Genomic DNA, 19,866 nt, shown 5'->3' with positions numbered 1-19,866 from the left:
TGTCTAGGTTCGAATTGTTGCTGTTAAAATACCACAAATGATTTACATTCTGAACTAGAAAAAAACGGATTGATCACATCACACAGATGTATAACAGAACACACACAGTCCTAATGAGGTGTGTGGCTGGTTGAACTTTTCAACAAGCATGTCTATTCTGGGCTCAGTTTGAGACAGTGCAACCCTCAGGTCATGTCCAGTATTGAGTCTGTTTCTGTACTTGTTGTTTAAGTATGCCAGAGTTGAAAACCCTGACTCACATAGGTTATGTGGTGCCAAACTGGATCAGAACATCTACTGCTTTCTCAGTCAGGCAGGAGGCCGTTTCCTGCTGTAGATGAGCTTCCCAGAACTGTGTGAGAGTGTTTGCCTCAAAAAGCATCTTACTTCAATTAGTTTATTCCAGTTCAGAAAAAAAAACTACTTGTATTTTAACAGTTCCAACAGACTTGTTTTCAACAAACATTTATACAGTAAAATGTACAGTAGGGCTGTTTGTACATCTTCATATGTACTGTTACTATGGCTAACATTAGCTAGCTAGCTATGGCTAACATTAGCTAGCTAGCTATGGCTAACATTAGCTAGCTAGCTATGGCTAACATTAGCTAGCTAGCTATGGCTAACATTAGCTAGCTAGCTACTAGCTGTGTACAAGGGGATTGTTTGAAAGAGAAACACTACTAGGAGAGATAGTACTCCCTTATTTCTGCTGATCATCACCTGTTATTAAGTGACAACAATGTCTTGCTAGCTGACTTACTTGTCCACTGTCAAAGCACTGCTTCCTGAAGCGTTCTGCCCTGTTCTGAAAGAACTCCCTGGGTTTACCAGGAATGGGAGAAGGTCATGTGGTCTGATGAGACAAAAATAGAGCTTCTTGGTCTAAACTCCACTCGCCGTGTTTGGAGGAAGAACCCCAAGAACACCATCCAAACCGTGAAGCATGGAGGTGGAAACATCATTCTTTGGGGATGCTTTTCTGCAAAGGGGACAGGACGACTGCACCGTATTGAGGGGAGGATGGATGGGGCCATGTATCGCGAGATCTTGGCCAACAACCTCCTTCCCTCAGTAAGAGCATTGAAGATGGGTCGTGGCTGGGTCTTCCAGCATGACAACGACCCGAAACACACAGCCAGGGCAACTAAGGAGTGGCTCCGTAAGAAGCATCTCAAGGTCCTGGAGTGGCCTAGCCAGTCTCCAGACCTGAACCCAATAGATAATCTTTGGAGGGAGCTGACAGTCCGTATTGCCCAGTGACAGCCCCGAAACCTGAAGGATCTGGAGAAGGTCTGTATGGAGGAGTGGGCCAAAATCCCTGCTGCAGTGTGTGCAAACCTGGTCAAGAACGACAGGAAACGTATGATCTCTGTAATTGCAAACAAAGGTTTCTGTACCAAATATTAAGTTCTGCTTTTCTGATGTATCAAATACTTATGTCATGCTATAAAATGCAAATTAATTACTTAAAAATCATACAATGTGATTTTCTGGATTTTTGTTTTAGATTCCGTCTCTCACAGTTGAAGTGTACCTATGATAAAAATTACAGACCTCTACATGCTTTGTAAGTAGGAAAACCTGCAAAATCGGCAGTGTATCAAATACTTCTCCCCACTGTAGGTCTGTAGCAGTTTGGTTCTAGAGTGTCTCCCCTTTGAAGAGGGATATGACAGCAGCAGGTTGAAAGTCTTTGGGGATCTTTGGGGATTTCGCATTTCGCTCCGCAGGTAGTATTACATTTCATTACAGTACAACGGTTTGACTTGTCTGATCTTAGCTAGCTACATAGCCGTCTTTGTATCAAAGATAATTGTGTAGTTTAGAGTATTATCGTAATTACCGAGGTTAGCTAGTCAGCTATTTTCGTCCTAGTCAACACTGCTAGCTAGCCAGCAGCTAGCAGCTAGCCAACGTCTACCGTCTACCGAATAGCAGCACTGTAGAAACTATTACATTAGTTTCTACATTACAACGGAACGACTTGATTAGTGTAGTGTTAGCTAGCTACATAGTTGTCGTTGCTGTCTTTGTATCCAAGGTAATTGTGTAGTTTAGAGTAATTATCGTAATTACCGAGGTTAGCTAGCCAGCTATTTTCGTCCTAACGTAGGCAACACTGCTAGCAAGCCAGCAGCTAGCCAACGTCTACCGTCTACCGAATTGCAGCACTGTAGAAACTATTACATTACAACGGAACGACTTGATTAGTGTAGTGTTAGCTAGCTACATAGTTGTCTTTGCTGTCTTTGTATCCAAGATAATTGTGTAGTTTAGAGTAATTGTCAAGGTTACCTAGCCAGTTACCGAGGCTACCTAGCCAGCTACACTTTCAAACTAAGTCTAACAAACTAACAAACTAACAACGCAGCCACTGCTAGCTAGCCTACTCCACCAGCCAGCAGCACTATCATTTTAGTCAATAAGATTTTTTGCAACGTAGCTTAACTTTCTGAACATTCGAGACGTGTAGTCCACTTGTCATTCCAATCTCCTTTGCATTAGCGTAGCCTCTTCTGTAGCCTGTCAACTATGTGTCTGTCTATCCCTCTTCTCTCCTCTCTGCACAGACCATACAAACGCTTCACACCGCGTGGCCGCCGCCACTCTAACCTGGTGGTCCCAGCGCGCACGACCCACGTGGAGTTCCAGGTCTCCGGCAGCCTCTGGACCTGCCGATCTGCGGCCAACAAGGCAGAGTTCATCTCAGCCTATGCTTCCCTCCAGTCCATCGACTTCTTGGCACTGACGGAAACATGGATTACCACAGATAACACTGCTACTCCTACTGCTCTCTCCTCGTCTGCCCACGTGTTCTCGCACACCCCGAGAGCTTCTGGTCAGCGGGGTGGTGGCACTGGGATCCTCATCTCTCCCAAGTGGACATTCTCTCTTTCTCCCCTGACCCATCTGTCTATCGCCTCCTTTGAATTCCATGCTGTCACAGTTACCAGCCCTTTCAAGCTTAACATCCTTATCATTTATCGCCCCCCAGGTTCCCTTGGAGAGTTCATCAATGAGCTTGACGCCTTGATAAGTTCCTTTCCTGAGGATGGCTCACCTCTCACAGTACTGGGTGACTTTAACCTCCCCACGTCTACCTTTGACTCATTCCTCTCTGCCTCCTTCTTTCCACTCCTCTCCTCTTTTGACCTCACCCTCTCACCTTCCCCCCCTACTCACAAGGCAGGCAATACGCTTGACCTCATCTTTACTAGATGCTGTTCTTCCACTAATCTCATTGCAACTCCCCTCCAAGTCTCCGACCACTACCTTGTATCCTTTTCCCTCTCGCTCTCATCCAACACTTCCCACACTGCCCCTACTCGGATGGTATCGCGCCGTCCCAACCTTCGCTCTCTCTCCCCCGCTACTCTCTCCTCTTCCATCCTATCATCTCTTCCCTCTGCTCAAACCTTCTCCAACCTATCTCCTGATTCTGCCTCCTCAACCCTCCTCTCCTCCCTTTCTGCATCCTTTAACTCTCTATGTCCCCTATCCTCCAGGCCGGCTCGGTCCTCCCCTCCTGCTCCGTGGCTCGACGACTCATTGCGAGCTCACAGAACAGGGCTCCGGGCAGCCGAGCGGAAATGGAGGAAAACTCGCCTCCCTGCGGACCTGGCATCCTTTCACTCCCTCCTCTCTACATTCTCCTCTTCTGTCTCTGCTGCTAAAGCCACTTTCTACCACTCTAAATTCCAAGCATCTGCCTCTAACCCTAGGAAGCTCTTTGCCACCTTCTCCTCCCTCCTGAATCCTCCTCCCCCTCCCCCCCTCCTCCTCCCTCTCTGCGGATGACTTCGTCAACCATTTTGAAAAGAAGGTCGACGACATCCGATCCTCGTTTGCTAAGTCAAACGACACCGCTGGTTCTGCTCACACTGCCCTACCCTGTGCTTTGACCTCTTTCTCCCCTCTCTCTCCAGATGAAATCTCGCGTCTTGTGACGGCCGGCCGCCCAACAACCTGCCCGCTTGACCCTATCCCCTCCTCTCTTCTCCAGGCCATTTCCGGAGACCTTCTCCCTTACCTCACCTCGCTCATCAACTCATCCTTGACCGCTGGCTACGTCCCTTCCGCCTTCAAGAGAGCGAGAGTTGCACCCCTGCTGAAAAAACCTGCACTCGATCCCTCCGATGTCAACAACTACAGACCAGTATCCCTTCTTTCTTTTCTCTCCAAAACTCTTGAACGTGCCGTCCTTGGCCAGCTCTCCTGCTATCTCTCTCAGAATGACCTTCTTGATCCAAATCAGTCAGGTTTCAAGACTAGTCATTCAACTGAGACTGCTCTTCTCTGTGTCACGGAGGCGCTCCGCACTGCTAAAGCTAACTCTCTCTCCTCTGCTCTCATCCTTCTAGACCTATCGGCTGCCTTTGATACAGTGAACCATCAGATCCTCCTCTCCACCCTCTCCGAGTTGGGCATCTCCGGCGCGGCCCACGCTTGGATTGCGTCCTACCTGACAGGTCGCTCCTACCAGGTGGCGTGGCGAGAATCTGTCTCCGCACCACGTGCTCTCACCACTGGTGTCCCCCAGGGCTCTGTTCTAGGCCCTCTCCTATTCTCGCTATACACCAAGTCACTTGGCTCTGTCATATCCTCACATGGTCTCTCCTATCATTGCTATGCAGACGACACACAATTAATCTTCTCCTTTCCCCCTTCTGATAACCAGGTGGCGAATCGCATCTCTGCATGTCTGGCAGACATATCAGTGTGGATGACGGATCACCACCTCAAGCTGAACCTCGGCAAGACGGAGCTGCTCTTCCTCCCGGGGAAGGACTGCCCGTTCCATGATCTCGCCATCACGGTTGACAACTCCATTGTGTCCTCCTCCCAGAGTGCTAAGAACCTTGGCGTGATCCTGGACAACACGCTGTCGTTCTCAACTAACATCAAGGCGGTGACCCGTTCCTGTAGGTTCATGCTCTACAACATTCGCAGAGTACGACCCTGCCTCACACAGGAAGCGGCGCAGGTCCTAATCCAGGCACTTGTCATCTCCCGTCTGGATTACTGCAACTCGCTGTTGGCTGGGCTCCCTGCCTGTGCTATTAAACCCCTACAACTCATCCAGAACGCCGCAGCCCGTCTGGTGTTCAACCTTCCCAAGTTCTCTCACGTCACCCCGCTCCTCCGCTCTCTCCACTGGCTTCCAGTTGAAGCTCGCATCCGCTACAAGACCATGGTGCTTGCCTACGGAGCTGTGAGGGGAACGGCACCTCCGTACCTTCAGGCTCTGATCAGGCCCTACACCCAAACAAGGGCACTGCGTTCATCCACCTCTGGCCTGCTCGCCTCCCTACCACTGAGGAAGTACAGCTCCCGCTCAGCCCAGTCAAAACTGTTCGCTGCTCTGGCACCCCAATGGTGGAACAAACTCCCCCACGACGCCAGGTCAGCGGAGTCAATCACCACCTTCCGGAAACACCTGAAACACCACCTCTTTAAGGAATACCTAGGATAGGATAAAGTAATCCTTCTAACCCCCCCCCCCCCCTTAAAAGAGTTAGATGCACTATTGTAAAGTGGTTGTTCCACTGGATATCATAAGGTGAATGCACCAACTTGTAAGTCGCTCTGGATAAGAGCGTCTGCTAAATGACTTAAATGTAAATGTAAAATGTAATCTCAGACGATACGAAAGAGAGGTTGAACAGGCTAGTAATAGGGGTTGCAACAATGTCGGCGGATAATTTTAGGAAGAGAGGGTCCAGATTGTCTAGCCCGGTTGATTTGTAGGGGTCCAGATTTTGCAGAACTTTCAGAACATCAGCTATCTGGATTTGGGTGAAGGAAAAATGGGGAGGCTTGGGCAAGTTGCAGTGAGGGGTGCAGTGCTGTTGACCGGGGTAGGGGTAGCCAGGTGGAAAGCATGGCCAGCTGTAGAAAAATGCTTATTGAAATTCTCAATTATAGTGGATTTATCAGTGATAAGTGTTTCCTAGCCTCAATGCAGTAGGCAGCTGGGAGGAGGTGCTCTTATTCAACATGGACTTTACAGTGTCCCATATAATATAGCCTACACCTTCACAATAAGTCCATGATTTATTTTAGACAGGTCTAAAGAAACATATGAAGAAAATGTAGTCTATTTCAGAAGAACAGAAAAGCATACTCTGAGTTGTCCATATGTTAGGCCCTGGGGTGTGGCTATGCCAAATGGCTGTGGGCTACACTAGTTAATTTAGCAGTGTTAAGTTCTACAGGGTAAAAACTGACAGACGACCCAGAGCTCAAACCAAGTTTATTCACCCAGGTCAGACACCTGAACAAAGACATGTTCCCACCAGCACAAGTATACAGTTGAAGTCAGAAGTTTACATACACTTAGGTTGGAGTCATTAAAACTCATTTTTCAACCACTCCACAAATGTCTTGTTAACAAACTATATTTTTGTTAAGTTGGTTAGGGTTAATCTGTGTGCATGACAAGTAATTTTTCCAACAATTGTTTACAGACAGTTTTACACTTATAATTCACTGTATCACAATTCCAGTGGGTCAGAAGTCTACATACACTAAGTTGACTGTGCCTTTACACAGCTTGGAACATTCCAGAAAATGCTATGGCTTCAGATAAATGATGTCAGTTAGCCTGAGTCAATTGGAGGTGTACCTGTGAATGTATTTCAAGGCCTACCTTCAAACTCAGTGCCTCTTTGCTTAACATCATGGGAAAATCAAAATAAAATCAGCCAAGACCCCAGAAAAAAAAATTGTAGACCTCCACAAGTCTGGTTCATCCTTGGGAGCAATTTCCAAATGCCTGAAGGTAACACGTTAATCTGTACAAACAATAGTACGCATGTATAAAACACCATGGGACCACGCAGCCGTCATACCGCTCAGGAGGGAGACGCGTTCTGTCCCCTAGAGATGATCGTACTTTGGTGCGAAAAGTGCAAATCAATCCCAGAAAAGCAGCAAAGGACCTTGTGAAGATGCTGGAGGAAACAGGTACAAAAATATCTATATCCACAGTAAAACGAGTCCTATATCAACATAACCTGAAAGGCCGCTCAGCAAGGAAGAAGCAACTGCTCCAAAACCGGCATAAAAAAAAACTGACTACGGTTTGCAACTGCACATGGGGACAAAGATCGTACTTTTTTGAGAAATGTCCTCTGGTCGGATGAAACAAAAATAGAACTGTTTGGCCATAATGACCATCGTTATGTTTGGAGGGAAAAGGGGGAGGCTTGCAAACCGAAGAACACCATCCCAACCGTGAAGCATGGGGGTGGCAGCATCATGTTGTGGGGGTGCTTTGCTGCAGGAGGGACTGGTCACTTCACAAAATAGATGGCATCATGAGGGAGGAAAACTATGTGGATCTCAAGACATCAGTCAGGAAGTTAAAGCTTGGTCGCAAATGGGTCTTCCAAATGAACAATGACCCCAAGCATACTTCCAAAGTTGTGGCAAAATGGCTTAAGGACAACAAAGTCGAGGTATTGGAGTGGCCATCACAAAGCCCTGACCTCAATCCTATAGAAAATATGTGGGCAGAACTGAAAAAGCGTGTGCGAGCAAGGAGGCCTACAAACCCGACTCAGTTACACCAGCTCTGTCAGGAGGAATGGGCCAAAATTCACCCAACTTATTGTGGGAAGCTTGTGGAAGGCTACCCGAAACGTTTGACCCAAGTTAAACAATTTAAAGGCAATGCTACCAAATACTAATTGAGTGTATGTAAACTTCTGACCCACTGGGAATGTGATGAAAGAAATAAAAGCTGAAATAAATCACTCTACTATTATTCTGACATTTCACATTCTTAAAATAAAGTGGTGATCCTAACTGATCTAAGACAGGGATTTTTTACTAGGATTAATTTTCAGGAATTGTGAAAAACTGAATTTAAATGTATTTGGCTAAGTTTATCAAGACATTTTGCAGGAGAATGTAAGGCTTTCTGTCCTCCAATTGAAGCTCAACAGACGTTGGGTGATGCAACAGGACAACGACCCAAAACACAGAAGTAAATCAACAGAATGGCTTCAGCAGAAGAAAATACCCCCTCTGGTGTGGCCCAGTCAGAGTCCTGACCTCAACCTTCTGGAGTGGCCCAGTCAGAGTCCTGACCTCAACCTTCTGGAGTGGCCCAGTCAGAGTCCTGACCTCAACCTTCTGGAGTGGCCCAGTCAGAGTCCTGACCTCAACCTTCTGGAGTGGCCCAGTCAGAGTCGTGACCTCAACCCGATTGAGATGCTGTGGCATGACCTCAAGAGAGCAGTTCAGACATCCCAAGAATATTGTTGAACTGAAACAGTTTTGTAAAAAGGAATGGTCCAATATTCCTCCTGACCGTTGTGCAGGTCTGATCCACAATTACAGAAAAGGTTTGGTTGAGGTATTGCTGCCAAAGGAGGGTCAACCAGTTAAATCCAAGGGTTCACATACTTTTCCCACCCTGCACTGTGAATGTTTACACAGTGTTCAATAAAGACATGAAAACGTATAATTGTGTTTGTTATTAGTTTCAGCAGACTAGGTCATAACAATGGACACAGATGAAGATCAGATCAAATTTTATGACCAATTTATGCAGAAATCAAGGTATTTCCAAAGGGTTCACATACTTTTTCTTGTCTGTCTGTCTCTCTGTGAAACTGACTTAGTCAGATTAGGATTTTTTACCTGAAATCTTTCCTTATTGTAGGCTACTACTTTAAGTCTTGAAATCTTTGGTTGTTTACTACACTACTCACTCTGTTTAGCACACGGCCTCACATGTGAATCCTTAAAGAGATGAGTGGGGCTAAGGCTTAAGAGGGTGTGAACGATGCTGAATGGGTGTAGACAAAGAAGAGCTCTCCAGTCCATGTACCCGAATGTTCAAGGGACATCCTCCAAAGTGTGGTTACAAGTTTAACAACTTTCAAAGCTGAATTACTTTCCCATTTTCTTCAACTGCAGTGTATGATACTATTTTAGAGCTCTGTAAAATTGTAAATTAACAAAGTATTTTTCAAATTAGAACCCATGAACAGAAGTCTAATTGACATAAGTATTCACACCCCTTTGATATGAAATTGAGCTCAGGTGCATCCAATTTATTTTGATCATCCTTGAGATGTCACTACAACTTGGAGTCCACCTGTGGCAAATTCCAATGTTTGGACATTATTTAGAAACAAAAACACAGGTTTATTTAACTTCACTAGGGTAGGGGGCAGCATTCGGGATTTTGGATAAAAAGCGTGCCCAAATTAAACTGCCTGCTACTCAGGCATATAATTAGTAGATTTGGATAGAAAACACTAAAGTTTCCAAAACTGTTAAAATAATGTCTGAGTATAACAGAACTGATATGGCAGGCAAAAACCAGAGGAAAATCCAACCAGGAAGTACTATTATTTTGAAAGGCTGTTTTTCCAGTTCACGAGCTCTATGGCTTCCTCTACATGTGGCCAGTCTTTAGGCATTGTTTCAGGCTTTTACTCTGAAAAATGAGGGATACACAACACTTTCAATGAGAGGCCAGTGGAAATCTCCAGACATCAGCTATGCGCCTGATCGGGAACGCGCCTTTGTTTGTCCTTTCCTATTGACGAAGCTTTTGTCCGGTTGAAATATTATTGATTATTTATGACAAAAACAACCAGAGAATTGATTTTAAACATCGTTTGGCATGTTTCTACTCACTTTTATTGTACTTAAAAAAAAACTTTCCGTCTGGACTTGTAGATTCGGATTACTGGAAAGGATGTTTTTGGTCATAAAGAGGGACATCATTGAACAAAACAAACATTTATTGTCTAACATGGAGACCTGGGAGTGCCACCAGATGAAGATCTAAGGTAAGTGATTCATTTTAATGCTATTTCTGACTTTTGTGAGCCCTCTTCTTGGCTGGAAAATGGCTGTATGGGTTTCTGTAGCTAGGCGTTGACCTAACATAATCGCAAAGTGTGCTTTGAAATCTGACACAGCGGTTCCATTAAGGAAAAGTTTATCTTTATTCGTATGTTTAACACTTGTATCTTTTATCAATGTTTATGAGTATTTCTGTTATTTGATTTGCTCTCTGCACTTTCACCGGATGTTTGTTTGAGACAATGCATTTCTGAACATAACGCCAATGCAAACTGATATTTTTGGATATAAATATAAACTTTATCGAACAAAACACACATGTATTCTGTAACATGAAGTCCTATGAGTGCCATCTGATGAAGATCAAAGGTTAGTAATTCATTAAATCGCTATTTCTGACTTTTGTGAGCCCTCTCCTTGGCTGGAAAATGACTGTATGGTTTTCTGTGACTAGGTGCTGACCTAACATAATCGCAAGGTGTGCTTTCGCCGTAAAGCCTTTTTGAAATCAGACACGGTGGCTGGATTAACGAGAAGTTTATCTTTAAAATGGTGTATAATACTTGTATGTTTGAGGAATTTTAATTCTGAGATTTGTTGTTTTGAATTTGGTGCCCTGCAATTTCACTGGCTAGCGTTCCACTTGTACCAGAGAGGTTAAGGTCCCACAGTTGACAGTGCATGTCAGAGCAGAAACCATACCATGAAGTCCAAGTCCAAGGCCATAGAGCTCCTAGACAGAATTGTGATGAGGCGTATACACTACATGACCAAAAGTGTGGGGACACCTGCTCGTCGAACATCTCATTCCAAAATCACAGGCATTAACATGGAGTTGGTTCCCCTTTGCTGTTATAAACAGCCTCCACTCTTCTGGGAAGGTTTTTCACTAGATGCTGGAACATTTCTGCAGGGACTTGCTTCCCTTCAGCCACGAGCATTAGTGAGATCGGCACGGATGTTGGGAAATTAGGCCTGGCTCGCAGGTCGCGTTCCAATTCATCCCAAAGGTGTTCGATTGGGGTTAAGTTCAGGGCTCTGCGCAGGCCAGTCAAGTTCTTCCACAACGATCGACAAACTATTTCTGTATGGACCTCGCTTTGTGCACGGGGGCATTGTCATGCTGAAACAGGAAAAGGCCTTCCCCAAACTGTTGCCACAAAGTTGGAAGCACAGAATTGTCTAGAATGTTTTTGTATGCTGTAGTGTTAAGATTTCAAATCAAAATCAAATCAAATTCCCTTCATTGGAACTATGGGGCCTAGCCCAAACCATGAAAAACAGCCCCAGACCATTATTCCTCCTCCAAACTTTAGTTGGCATTATGCATTGGGGCAGGTAGCCCAAACCCAGACTGGTCCGTCCGACTGCCAGATAGTGATGCGTGATTCATCACTCCAGAGAACGCCTTTCCACTGCTCGGGAGTCCAACGGTGATTCATCACTCCAGAGTCCAATGGCGGTGCGCTTTACACCACTCCAGCCAACACTTGGAATTGCGCATGGTGATCATTGGCTTGTGTGCAGCTGCTCTGCCATGGAAAACCATTTCATGAATCTCCCGACAAACAGTTAATGTGCTGACGTTGCTTCCAGAACTGACAAGCTGACGTTGCTTTGCAGTTTGGAACTCGGCAGTGACCGAGGACAGACCATTTTTTACGTGCTACACGGTCCCGTTCTGTGAGCTAGTGTGGCCTACCATTTCACAGCTGAGTCGTTGTTGCTCCTACCCAGACTGCCTAGAGCTGGCTATCGGACCAAACGGGCAAGGACCTTGGTCAGGGAGATGACCAAGAACCCAATTACCACTCTGACAGAGTTCATTGGCTGAGATAGAAAAAAAAACCTGTCAGAAGGATTTAAGTGGAGAGTGGCCAGACAGAAGCCACTCCTGAGAAAAAGGCACATGACAGCCTGCCTGTCATGTGAAGGCATGTGAAGGACTTAAAGCATAAGGCGAAAGATTGTGGTCTGATAAGACAAAAATTTAATAAAAAAATAACTTTTCGGCCTCAATGCAAAGCGCTATTTCTGTCACCCGTCTAACACCATCCCTACCGTGTACGGTGGTGGCAGCATCATGCTATGGGGATGCTTTTCAGCGTCAGGGACTTATAGACTGGTAAAGATAGAGGGGAAATGAATGGAGCCAAATACAGGCAAATCCTTGATGACAACTTGCTTCAGAGTGCAAACGACCTTAGACTGGGGCGAAGATGTATGTTCCAACATGACAATGACCCCAAGCATACAGCCAAAGCAATGCTGGACCAGCTTCAGAACAATAATGATAATGCCCTTGAATGGCCCAGCCAAAGCCCAGACTTGAATCCAATTGAAAATCTGTGGAAAGACTTGAAGATTGCTGTTCACCGCCACTCCCCATCTAATTTAACATAGCTTGAGAAAATCCACAAATCCAGATGTACAAAGCTGATATACCCAAGATGACTGAAAGCTGTTTCTACAAAGTATTGCCTAGGGGGTGTGAATATGTATGTAAATTCATTATCTGTATTTTGTTTTCAATAAATGAACAAACATTTCTATAAACTTATTTTGACTTTGTCATTATGGGGTATTGTGTGTAGATCTGTGAGACATTTTTTAAATTAATTTTTAACTTCGGTTGTAACAACTAAATGAGGAATAAATAAAAGTGTATGAATACTTTCTGAAGGATCAGAGATGTGACTCCTACCTGGTTCGTTCCAGGCTGCATTGCCCCCATGTGGCCAGGAAGACTGCCAAAAGGAGCCGGACCAAACCCTGGCACCACACACAGAAAGACAAATTGACACATCCAGTTAAGCAAGCCTAACGATTTCAGAGGAAAAGCACTTGTTTTCAGACTACAGTAGATATGACTGGCAGGTGCCTTAGCCCAGTGCTTCTCAGTACTCTACTCAAGAACCCACAGACATCTCGATGCTGTTGGGACCAGCTGATTCAACTAGTCAGGGGCTGGAACATTAGTTGACAAGTTCAATCAGGTGTGCCATCTCTGGAATAGACCAAATACATGGAACTGCTGGAGGTCCCCGAGGAGAGGTTTGAGTAAGATGGCTTTAGCCAATGGCAGAGTTACTCACAAAGGTAGGGGGAGGGTCCCATGGAGAGTGGGCGGGGTTTAGAGGCAGATGAGAAATACTCCACAGCCTTCTTAAAACGCTCCACCTTATCCTCCATACGAGACTAGAGAGAATGTGAGAGAAAGAAAGGAGGGGTGACAGAAAGATAGAAAGCTAGTGGTACTGATATTTGGCAGTCTCTACTTAAGGTACATGGCCTACAGATTGCAAGCCTGCATAGGACAAAGGCTAAGCAGCTAGCAGGGTACTGCTCTGTTTCAGCTGGTATGGTCAGTCTAGCTGTATGGAGGAGAAGTTACTGCTCTGTTTCAGCTGGTATGGTCAGGCTAGTTGTATGGAGGAGAAGGTACTGCTCTGTTTCAGCTGGTATGGTCAGGCTAGTTGTATGGAGAAGGTACTGCTCTGTTTCAGCTGGTATGGTCAGTCTAGCTGTATGGAGAAGGTACTGCTCTGTTTCAGCTGGTATGGTCAGTCTAGCTGTATGGAGAAGGTAGTGCTCTGTTTCAGCTGTTATGGTCAGTCTAGCTGTATGGAGAAGAAGGTACTGCTCTGTTTCAGCTGGTATGGTCAGTCTAGCTGTATGGAGGAGAAGGTACTGCTCTGTTTCAGCTGGTATGGTCAGTCTAGCTGTATGGAGGAGAAGTTACTGCTCTGTTTCAGCTGGTATGGTCAGTCTAGCTGTATGGAGGAGAAGTTACTGCTCTGTTTCAGCTGGTATGGTCAGTCTAGCTGTATGGAGAAGGTACTGCTCTGTTTCAGCTGGTATGGTCAGTCTAGCTATATGGAGAAGGTACTGCTCTGTTTCAGCTGGTATGGTCAGGCTAGTTGTATGGAGGAGAAGGTACTGCTCTGTTTCAGCTGGTATGGTCAGGCTAGTTGTATGGAGAAGGTACTGCTCTGTTTCAGCTGGTATGGTCAGGCTAGTTGTATGGAGAAGGTACTGCTCTGTTTCAGCTGGTATGGTCAGTCTAGCTGTATGGAGAAGAAGGTACTGCTCTGTTTCAGCTGGTATGGTCAGGCTAGTTGTATGGAGAAGGTACTGCTCTGTTTCAGCTGGTATGGTCAGGCTAGTTGTATGGAGAAGGTACTGCTCTGTTTCAGCTGGTATGGTCAGGCTAGTTGTATGGAGAAGGTACTGCTCTGTTTCAGCTGTTATGGTCAGTCTAGCTATATGGAGAAGGTACTGCTCTGTTTCAGCTGGTATGGTCAGTCTAGCTGTATGGAGGAGAAGTTACTGCTCTGTTTCAGCTGGTATGGTCAGTCTAGCTGTATGGAGGAGAAGGTACTGCTCTGTTTCAGCTGGTATGGTCAGTCTAGCTGTATGGAGGAGAAGGTACTGCTCTGTTTCAGCTGTTATGGTCAGTCTAGCTGTGTGGAGGAGAAGGTACTGCTCTGTTTCAGCTGTTATGGTCAGTCTAGGAGAAGGTACTGCTCTGTTTCAGCTGTTATGGTCAGTCTAGGAGAAGGTACTGCTCTGTTTCAGCTGTTATGGTCAGTCTAGGAGAAGGTACTGCTCTGTTTCAGCTGTTATGGTCAGTCTAGCTGTATGGAGAAGGTACTGCTCTGTTTCAGCTGGTATGGTCAGTCTAGCTGTATGGAGGAGAAGGTACTGCTCTGTTTCAGCTGGTATGGTCAGTCTAGCTGTATGGAGAAGAAGGTACTGCTCTGTTTCAGCTGGTATGGTCAGTCTAGCTGTATGGAGGAGAAGGTACTGCTCTGTTTCAGCTGTTATGGTCAGTCTAGCTGTATGGAGAAGGTACTGCTCTGTTTCAGCTGTTATGGTCAGTCTAGCTGTATGGAGGAGAAGGTACTGCTCTGTTTCAGCTGTTATGGTCAGTCTAGCTGTATGGAGAAGGTACTGCTCTGTTTCAGCTGGTATGGTCAGTCTAGCTGTATGGAGAAGAAGGTACTGCTCTGTTTCAGCTGGTATGGTCAGTCTAGCTGTATGGAGAAGGTACTGCTCTGTTTCAGCTGGTATGGTCAGTCTAGCTGTATGGAGAAGGTACTGCTCTGTTTCAGCTGGTATGGTCAGTCTAGCTGTATGGAGAAGGTACTGCTCTGTTTCAGCTGGTATGGTCAGTCTAGATGTATGGAGAAGGTACTGCTCTGTTTCAGCTGTTATGGTCAGTCTAGCTGTATGGAGAAGAAGGTACTGCTCTGTTTCAGCTGTTATGGTCAGTCTAGCTGTATGGAGAAGGTACTGCTCTGTTTCAGCTGGTATGGTCAGTCTAGCTGTATGGAGGAGAAGGTACTGCTCTGTTTCAGCTGTTATGGTCAGTCTAGCTGTATGGAGGAGAAGGCACTGCTCTGTTTCAGCTGGTATGGTCAGTCTAGCTGTATGGAGAAGGTACTGCTCTGTTTCAGCTGGTATGGTCAGTCTAGCTGTATGGAGAAGGTACTGCTCTGTTTCAGCTGGTATGGTCAGTCTAGCTGTATGGAGGAGAAGGTACTGCTCTGTTTCAGCTGTTATGGTCAGTCTAGCTGTATGGAGAAGGTACTGCTCTGTTTCAGCTGTTATGGTCAGTCTAGCTGTATGGAGGAGAAGGTACTGCTCTGTTTCAGCTGTTATGGTCAGGCTAGTTGTATGGAGGAGAAGGTACTGCTCTGTTTCAGCTGGTATGGTCAGGCTAGTTGTATGGAGAAGGTACTGCTCTGTTTCAGCTGGTATGGTCAGTCTAGCTGTATGGAGGAGAAGGTACTGCTCTGTTTCAGCTGGTATGGTCAGTCTAGCTGTATGGAGGAGAAGTTACTGCTCTGTTTCAGCTGGTATGGTCAGTCTAGCTGTATGGAGGAGAAGTTACTGCTCTGTTTCAGCTGGTATGGTCAGTCTAGCTGTATGGAGAAGGTACTGCTCTGTTTCAGCTGGTATGGTCAGTCTAGCTATATGGAGAAGGTACTGCTCTGTTTCAGCTGGTATGGTCAGGCTAGTTGTATGGAGGAGAAGGTACTGCTCTGTTTCAGCTGGTATGGTCAGGCTAGTTGTATGGAGAAGGTACTGCTCTGTTTCAGCTGGTATGGTCAGGCTAGTTGTATGGAGAAGGTACTGCTCTGTTTCAGCTGGTATGGTCAGTCTAGCTGTATGGAGAAGAAGGTACTGCTCTGTTTCAGCTGGTATGGTCAGGCTAGTTGTATGGAGAAGGTACTGCTCTGTTTCAGCTGGTATGGTCAGGCTAGTTGTATGGAGAAGGTACTGCTCTGTTTCAGCTGGTATGGTCAGGCTAGTTGTATGGAGAAGGTACTGCTCTGTTTCAGCTGTTATGGTCAGTCTAGCTATATGGAGAAGGTACTGCTCTGTTTCAGCTGGTATGGTCAGTCTAGCTGTATGGAGGAGAAGTTACTGCTCTGTTTCAGCTGGTATGGTCAGTCTAGCTGTATGGAGGAGAAGGTACTGCTCTGTTTCAGCTGGTATGGTCAGTCTAGCTGTATGGAGGAGAAGTTACTGCTCTGTTTCAGCTGGTATGGTCAGTCTAGCTGTATGGAGGAGAAGGTACTGTCTGTTTCAGCTGTTATGGTCAGTCTAGCTGTATGGAGAAGGTACTGCTCTGTTTCAGCTGTTATGGTCAGTCTAGCTGTATGGAGAAGGTACTGCTCTGTTTCAGCTGTTATGGTCAGTCTAGCTGTATGGAGAAGGTACTGCTCTGTTTCAGCTGTTATGGTCAGTCTAGCTGTATGGAGAAGGTACTGCTCTGTTTCAGCTGGTATGGTCAGTCTAGCTGTATGGAGGAGAAGGTACTGCTCTGTTTCAGCTGGTATGGTCAGTCTAGCTGTATGGAGAAGAAGGTACTGCTCTGTTTCAGCTGGTATGGTCAGTCTAGCTGTATGGAGGAGAAGGTACTGCTCTGTTTCAGCTGTTATGGTCAGTCTAGCTGTATGGAGAAGGTACTGCTCTGTTTCAGCTGTTATGGTCAGTCTAGCTGTATGGAGAAGGTACTGCTCTGTTTCAGCTGTTATGGTCAGTCTAGCTGTATGGAGGAGAAGGTACTGCTCTGTTTCAGCTGTTATGGTCAGTCTAGCTGTATGGAGAAGGTACTGCTCTGTTTCAGCTGGTATGGTCAGTCTAGCTGTATGGAGAAGAAGGTACTGCTCTGTTTCAGCTGGTATGGTCAGTCTAGCTGTATGGAGAAGGTACTGCTCTGTTTCAGCTGGTATGGTCAGTCTAGCTGTATGGAGAAGGTACTGCTCTGTTTCAGCTGGTATGGTCAGTCTAGCTGTATGGAGAAGGTACTGCTCTGTTTCAGCTGGTATGGTCAGTCTAGATGTATGGAGAAGGTACTGCTCTGTTTCAGCTGTTATGGTCAGTCTAGCTGTATGGAGAAGAAGGTACTGCTCTGTTTCAGCTGTTATGGTCAGTCTAGCTGTATGGAGAAGGTACTGCTCTGTTTCAGCTGGTATGGTCAGTCTAGCTGTATGGAGGAGAAGGTACTGCTCTGTTTCAGCTGTTATGGTCAGTCTAGCTGTATGGAGGAGAAGGCACTGCTCTGTTTCAGCTGGTATGGTCAGTCTAGCTGTATGGAGAAGGTACTGCTCTGTTTCAGCTGGTATGGTCAGTCTAGCTGTATGGAGAAGGTACTGCTCTGTTTCAGCTGGTATGGTCAGTCTAGCTGTATGGAGGAGAAGGTACTGCTCTGTTTCAGCTGTTATGGTCAGTCTAGCTGTATGGAGAAGGTACTGCTCTGTTTCAGCTGTTATGGTCAGTCTAGCTGTATGGAGGAGAAGGTACTGCTCTGTTTCAGCTGGTATGGTCAGTCTAGCTGTATGGAGAAGGTACTGCTCTGTTTCAGCTGTTATGGTCAGTCTAGCTGTATGGAGGAGAAGGTACTGCTCTGTTTCACCTGTTATGGTCAGTCTAGCTGTATGGAGGAGAAGGTACTGCTCTGTTTCAGCTGGTATGGTCAGTCTAGCTGTATGGAGGAGAAGGTACTGCTCTGTTTCAGCTGGTATGGTCAGTCTAGCTGTATGGAGAAGGTACTGCTCTGTTTCAGCTGTTATGGTCAGTCTAGATGTATGGAGAAGGTACTGCTCTGTTTCAGCTGTTATGGTCAGTCTAGATGTATGGAGAAGGTACTGCTCTGTTTCAGCTGTTATGGTCAGTCTAGCTGTATGGAGAAGGTACTGCTCTGTTTCAGCTGTTATGGTCAGTCTAGCTGTATGGAGAAGGTACTGCTCTGTTTCAGCTGTTATGGTCAGGCTAGTTGTATGGAGAAGGTACTGCTCTGTTTCAGCTGGTATGGTCAGTCTAGCTGTATGGAGAAGAAGGTACTGCTCTGTTTCAGCTGGTATGGTCAGGCTAGTTGTATGGAGAAGGTACTGCTCTGTTTCAGCTGGTATGGTCAGGCTAGTTGTATGGAGAAGGTACTGCTCTGTTTCAGCTGGTATGGTCAGGCTAGTTGTATGGAGAAGGTACTGCTCTGTTTCAGCTGTTATGGTCAGTCTAGCTATATGGAGAAGGTACTGCTCTGTTTCAGCTGGTATGGTCAGTCTAGCTGTATGGAGAAGGTACTGCTCTGTTTCAGCTGGTATGGTCAGTCTAGCTGTATGGAGGAGAAGTTACTGCTCTGTTTCAGCTGGTATGGTCAGTCTAGCTGTATGGAGGAGAAGGTACTGTCTGTTTCAGCTGTTATGGTCAGTCTAGCTGTATGGAGAAGGTACTGCTCTGTTTCAGCTGTTATGGTCAGTCTAGCTGTATGGAGAAGGTACTGCTCTGTTTCAGCTGTTATGGTCAGTCTAGCTGTATGGAGAAGGTACTGCTCTGTTTCAGCTGGTATGGTCAGTCTAGCTGTATGGAGAAGGTACTGCTCTGTTTCAGCTGGTATGGTCAGTCTAGCTGTATGGAGGAGAAGGTACTGCTCTGTTTCAGCTGGTATGGTCAGTCTAGCTGTATGGAGAAGAAGGTACTGCTCTGTTTCAGCTGGTATGGTCAGTCTAGCTGTATGGAGGAGAAGGTACTGCTCTGTTTCAGCTGTTATGGTCAGTCTAGCTGTATGGAGAAGGTACTGCTCTGTTTCAGCTGTTATGGTCAGTCTAGCTGTATGGAGGAGAAGGTACTGCTCTGTTTCAGCTGTTATGGTCAGTCTAGCTGTATGGAGAAGGTACTGCTCTGTTTCAGCTGGTATGGTCAGTCTAGCTGTATGGAGAAGAAGGTACTGCTCTGTTTCAGCTGGTATGGTCAGTCTAGCTGTATGGAGGAGAAGGTACTGCTCTGTTTCAGCTGGTATGGTCAGTCTAGCTGTATGGAGAAGGTACTGCTCTGTTTCAGCTGGTATGGTCAGTCTAGCTGTATGGAGAAGGTACTGCTCTGTTTCAGCTGGTATGGTCAGTCTAGATGTATGGAGAAGGTACTGCTCTGTTTCAGCTGTTATGGTCAGTCTAGCTGTATGGAGAAGAAGGTACTGCTCTGTTTCAGCTGTTATGGTCAGTCTAGCTGTATGGAGAAGGTACTGCTCTGTTTCAGCTGGTATGGTCAGTCTAGCTGTATGGAGGAGAAGGTACTGCTCTGTTTCAGCTGTTATGGTCAGTCTAGCTGTATGGAGGAGAAGGCACTGCTCTGTTTCAGCTGGTATGGTCAGTCTAGCTGTATGGAGAAGGTACTGCTCTGTTTCAGCTGGTATGGTCAGTCTAGCTGTATGGAGAAGGTACTGCTCTGTTTCAGCTGGTATGGTCAGTCTAGCTGTATGGAGAAGGTACTGCTCTGTTTCAGCTGGTATGGTCAGTCTAGCTGTATGGAGGAGAAGGTACTGCTCTGTTTCAGCTGTTATGGTCAGTCTAGCTGTATGGAGAAGGTACTGCTCTGTTTCAGCTGTTATGGTCAGTCTAGCTGTATGGAGGAGAAGGTACTGCTCTGTTTCAGCTGGTATGGTCAGTCTAGCTGTATGGAGAAGGTACTGCTCTGTTTCAGCTGTTATGGTCAGTCTAGCTGTATGGAGGAGAAGGTACTGCTCTG

At 46.0% G+C, this 19,866-nt stretch overlaps 1 protein-coding gene across 1 annotated transcript in view; it reads right to left on the bottom strand.

Moving 5' to 3' along the window:
* Nucleotides 1-19,866, bottom strand: part of LOC120061720 (constitutive coactivator of PPAR-gamma-like protein 2) — a 67,591-nt gene that overhangs the window by 24,546 nt on the left and 23,179 nt on the right. The window contains exons 5-6 of the mRNA XM_039011617.1: nt 12,927-13,029; nt 12,536-12,603 (exon numbers count right to left, since the gene is read on the bottom strand). Coding sequence (XP_038867545.1) covers nt 12,536-12,603; nt 12,927-13,029 — 171 coding nt within the window. The remainder of the gene's footprint in view (nt 1-12,535; nt 12,604-12,926; nt 13,030-19,866) is intronic.

Source organism: Salvelinus namaycush, chromosome 16, assembly GCF_016432855.1.
Source record: "Salvelinus namaycush isolate Seneca chromosome 16, SaNama_1.0, whole genome shotgun sequence".
Classification (NCBI taxonomy): domain Eukaryota; kingdom Metazoa; phylum Chordata; class Actinopteri; order Salmoniformes; family Salmonidae; genus Salvelinus; species Salvelinus namaycush.
This window is presented reverse-complemented; position numbering and strand designations above follow the sequence as displayed.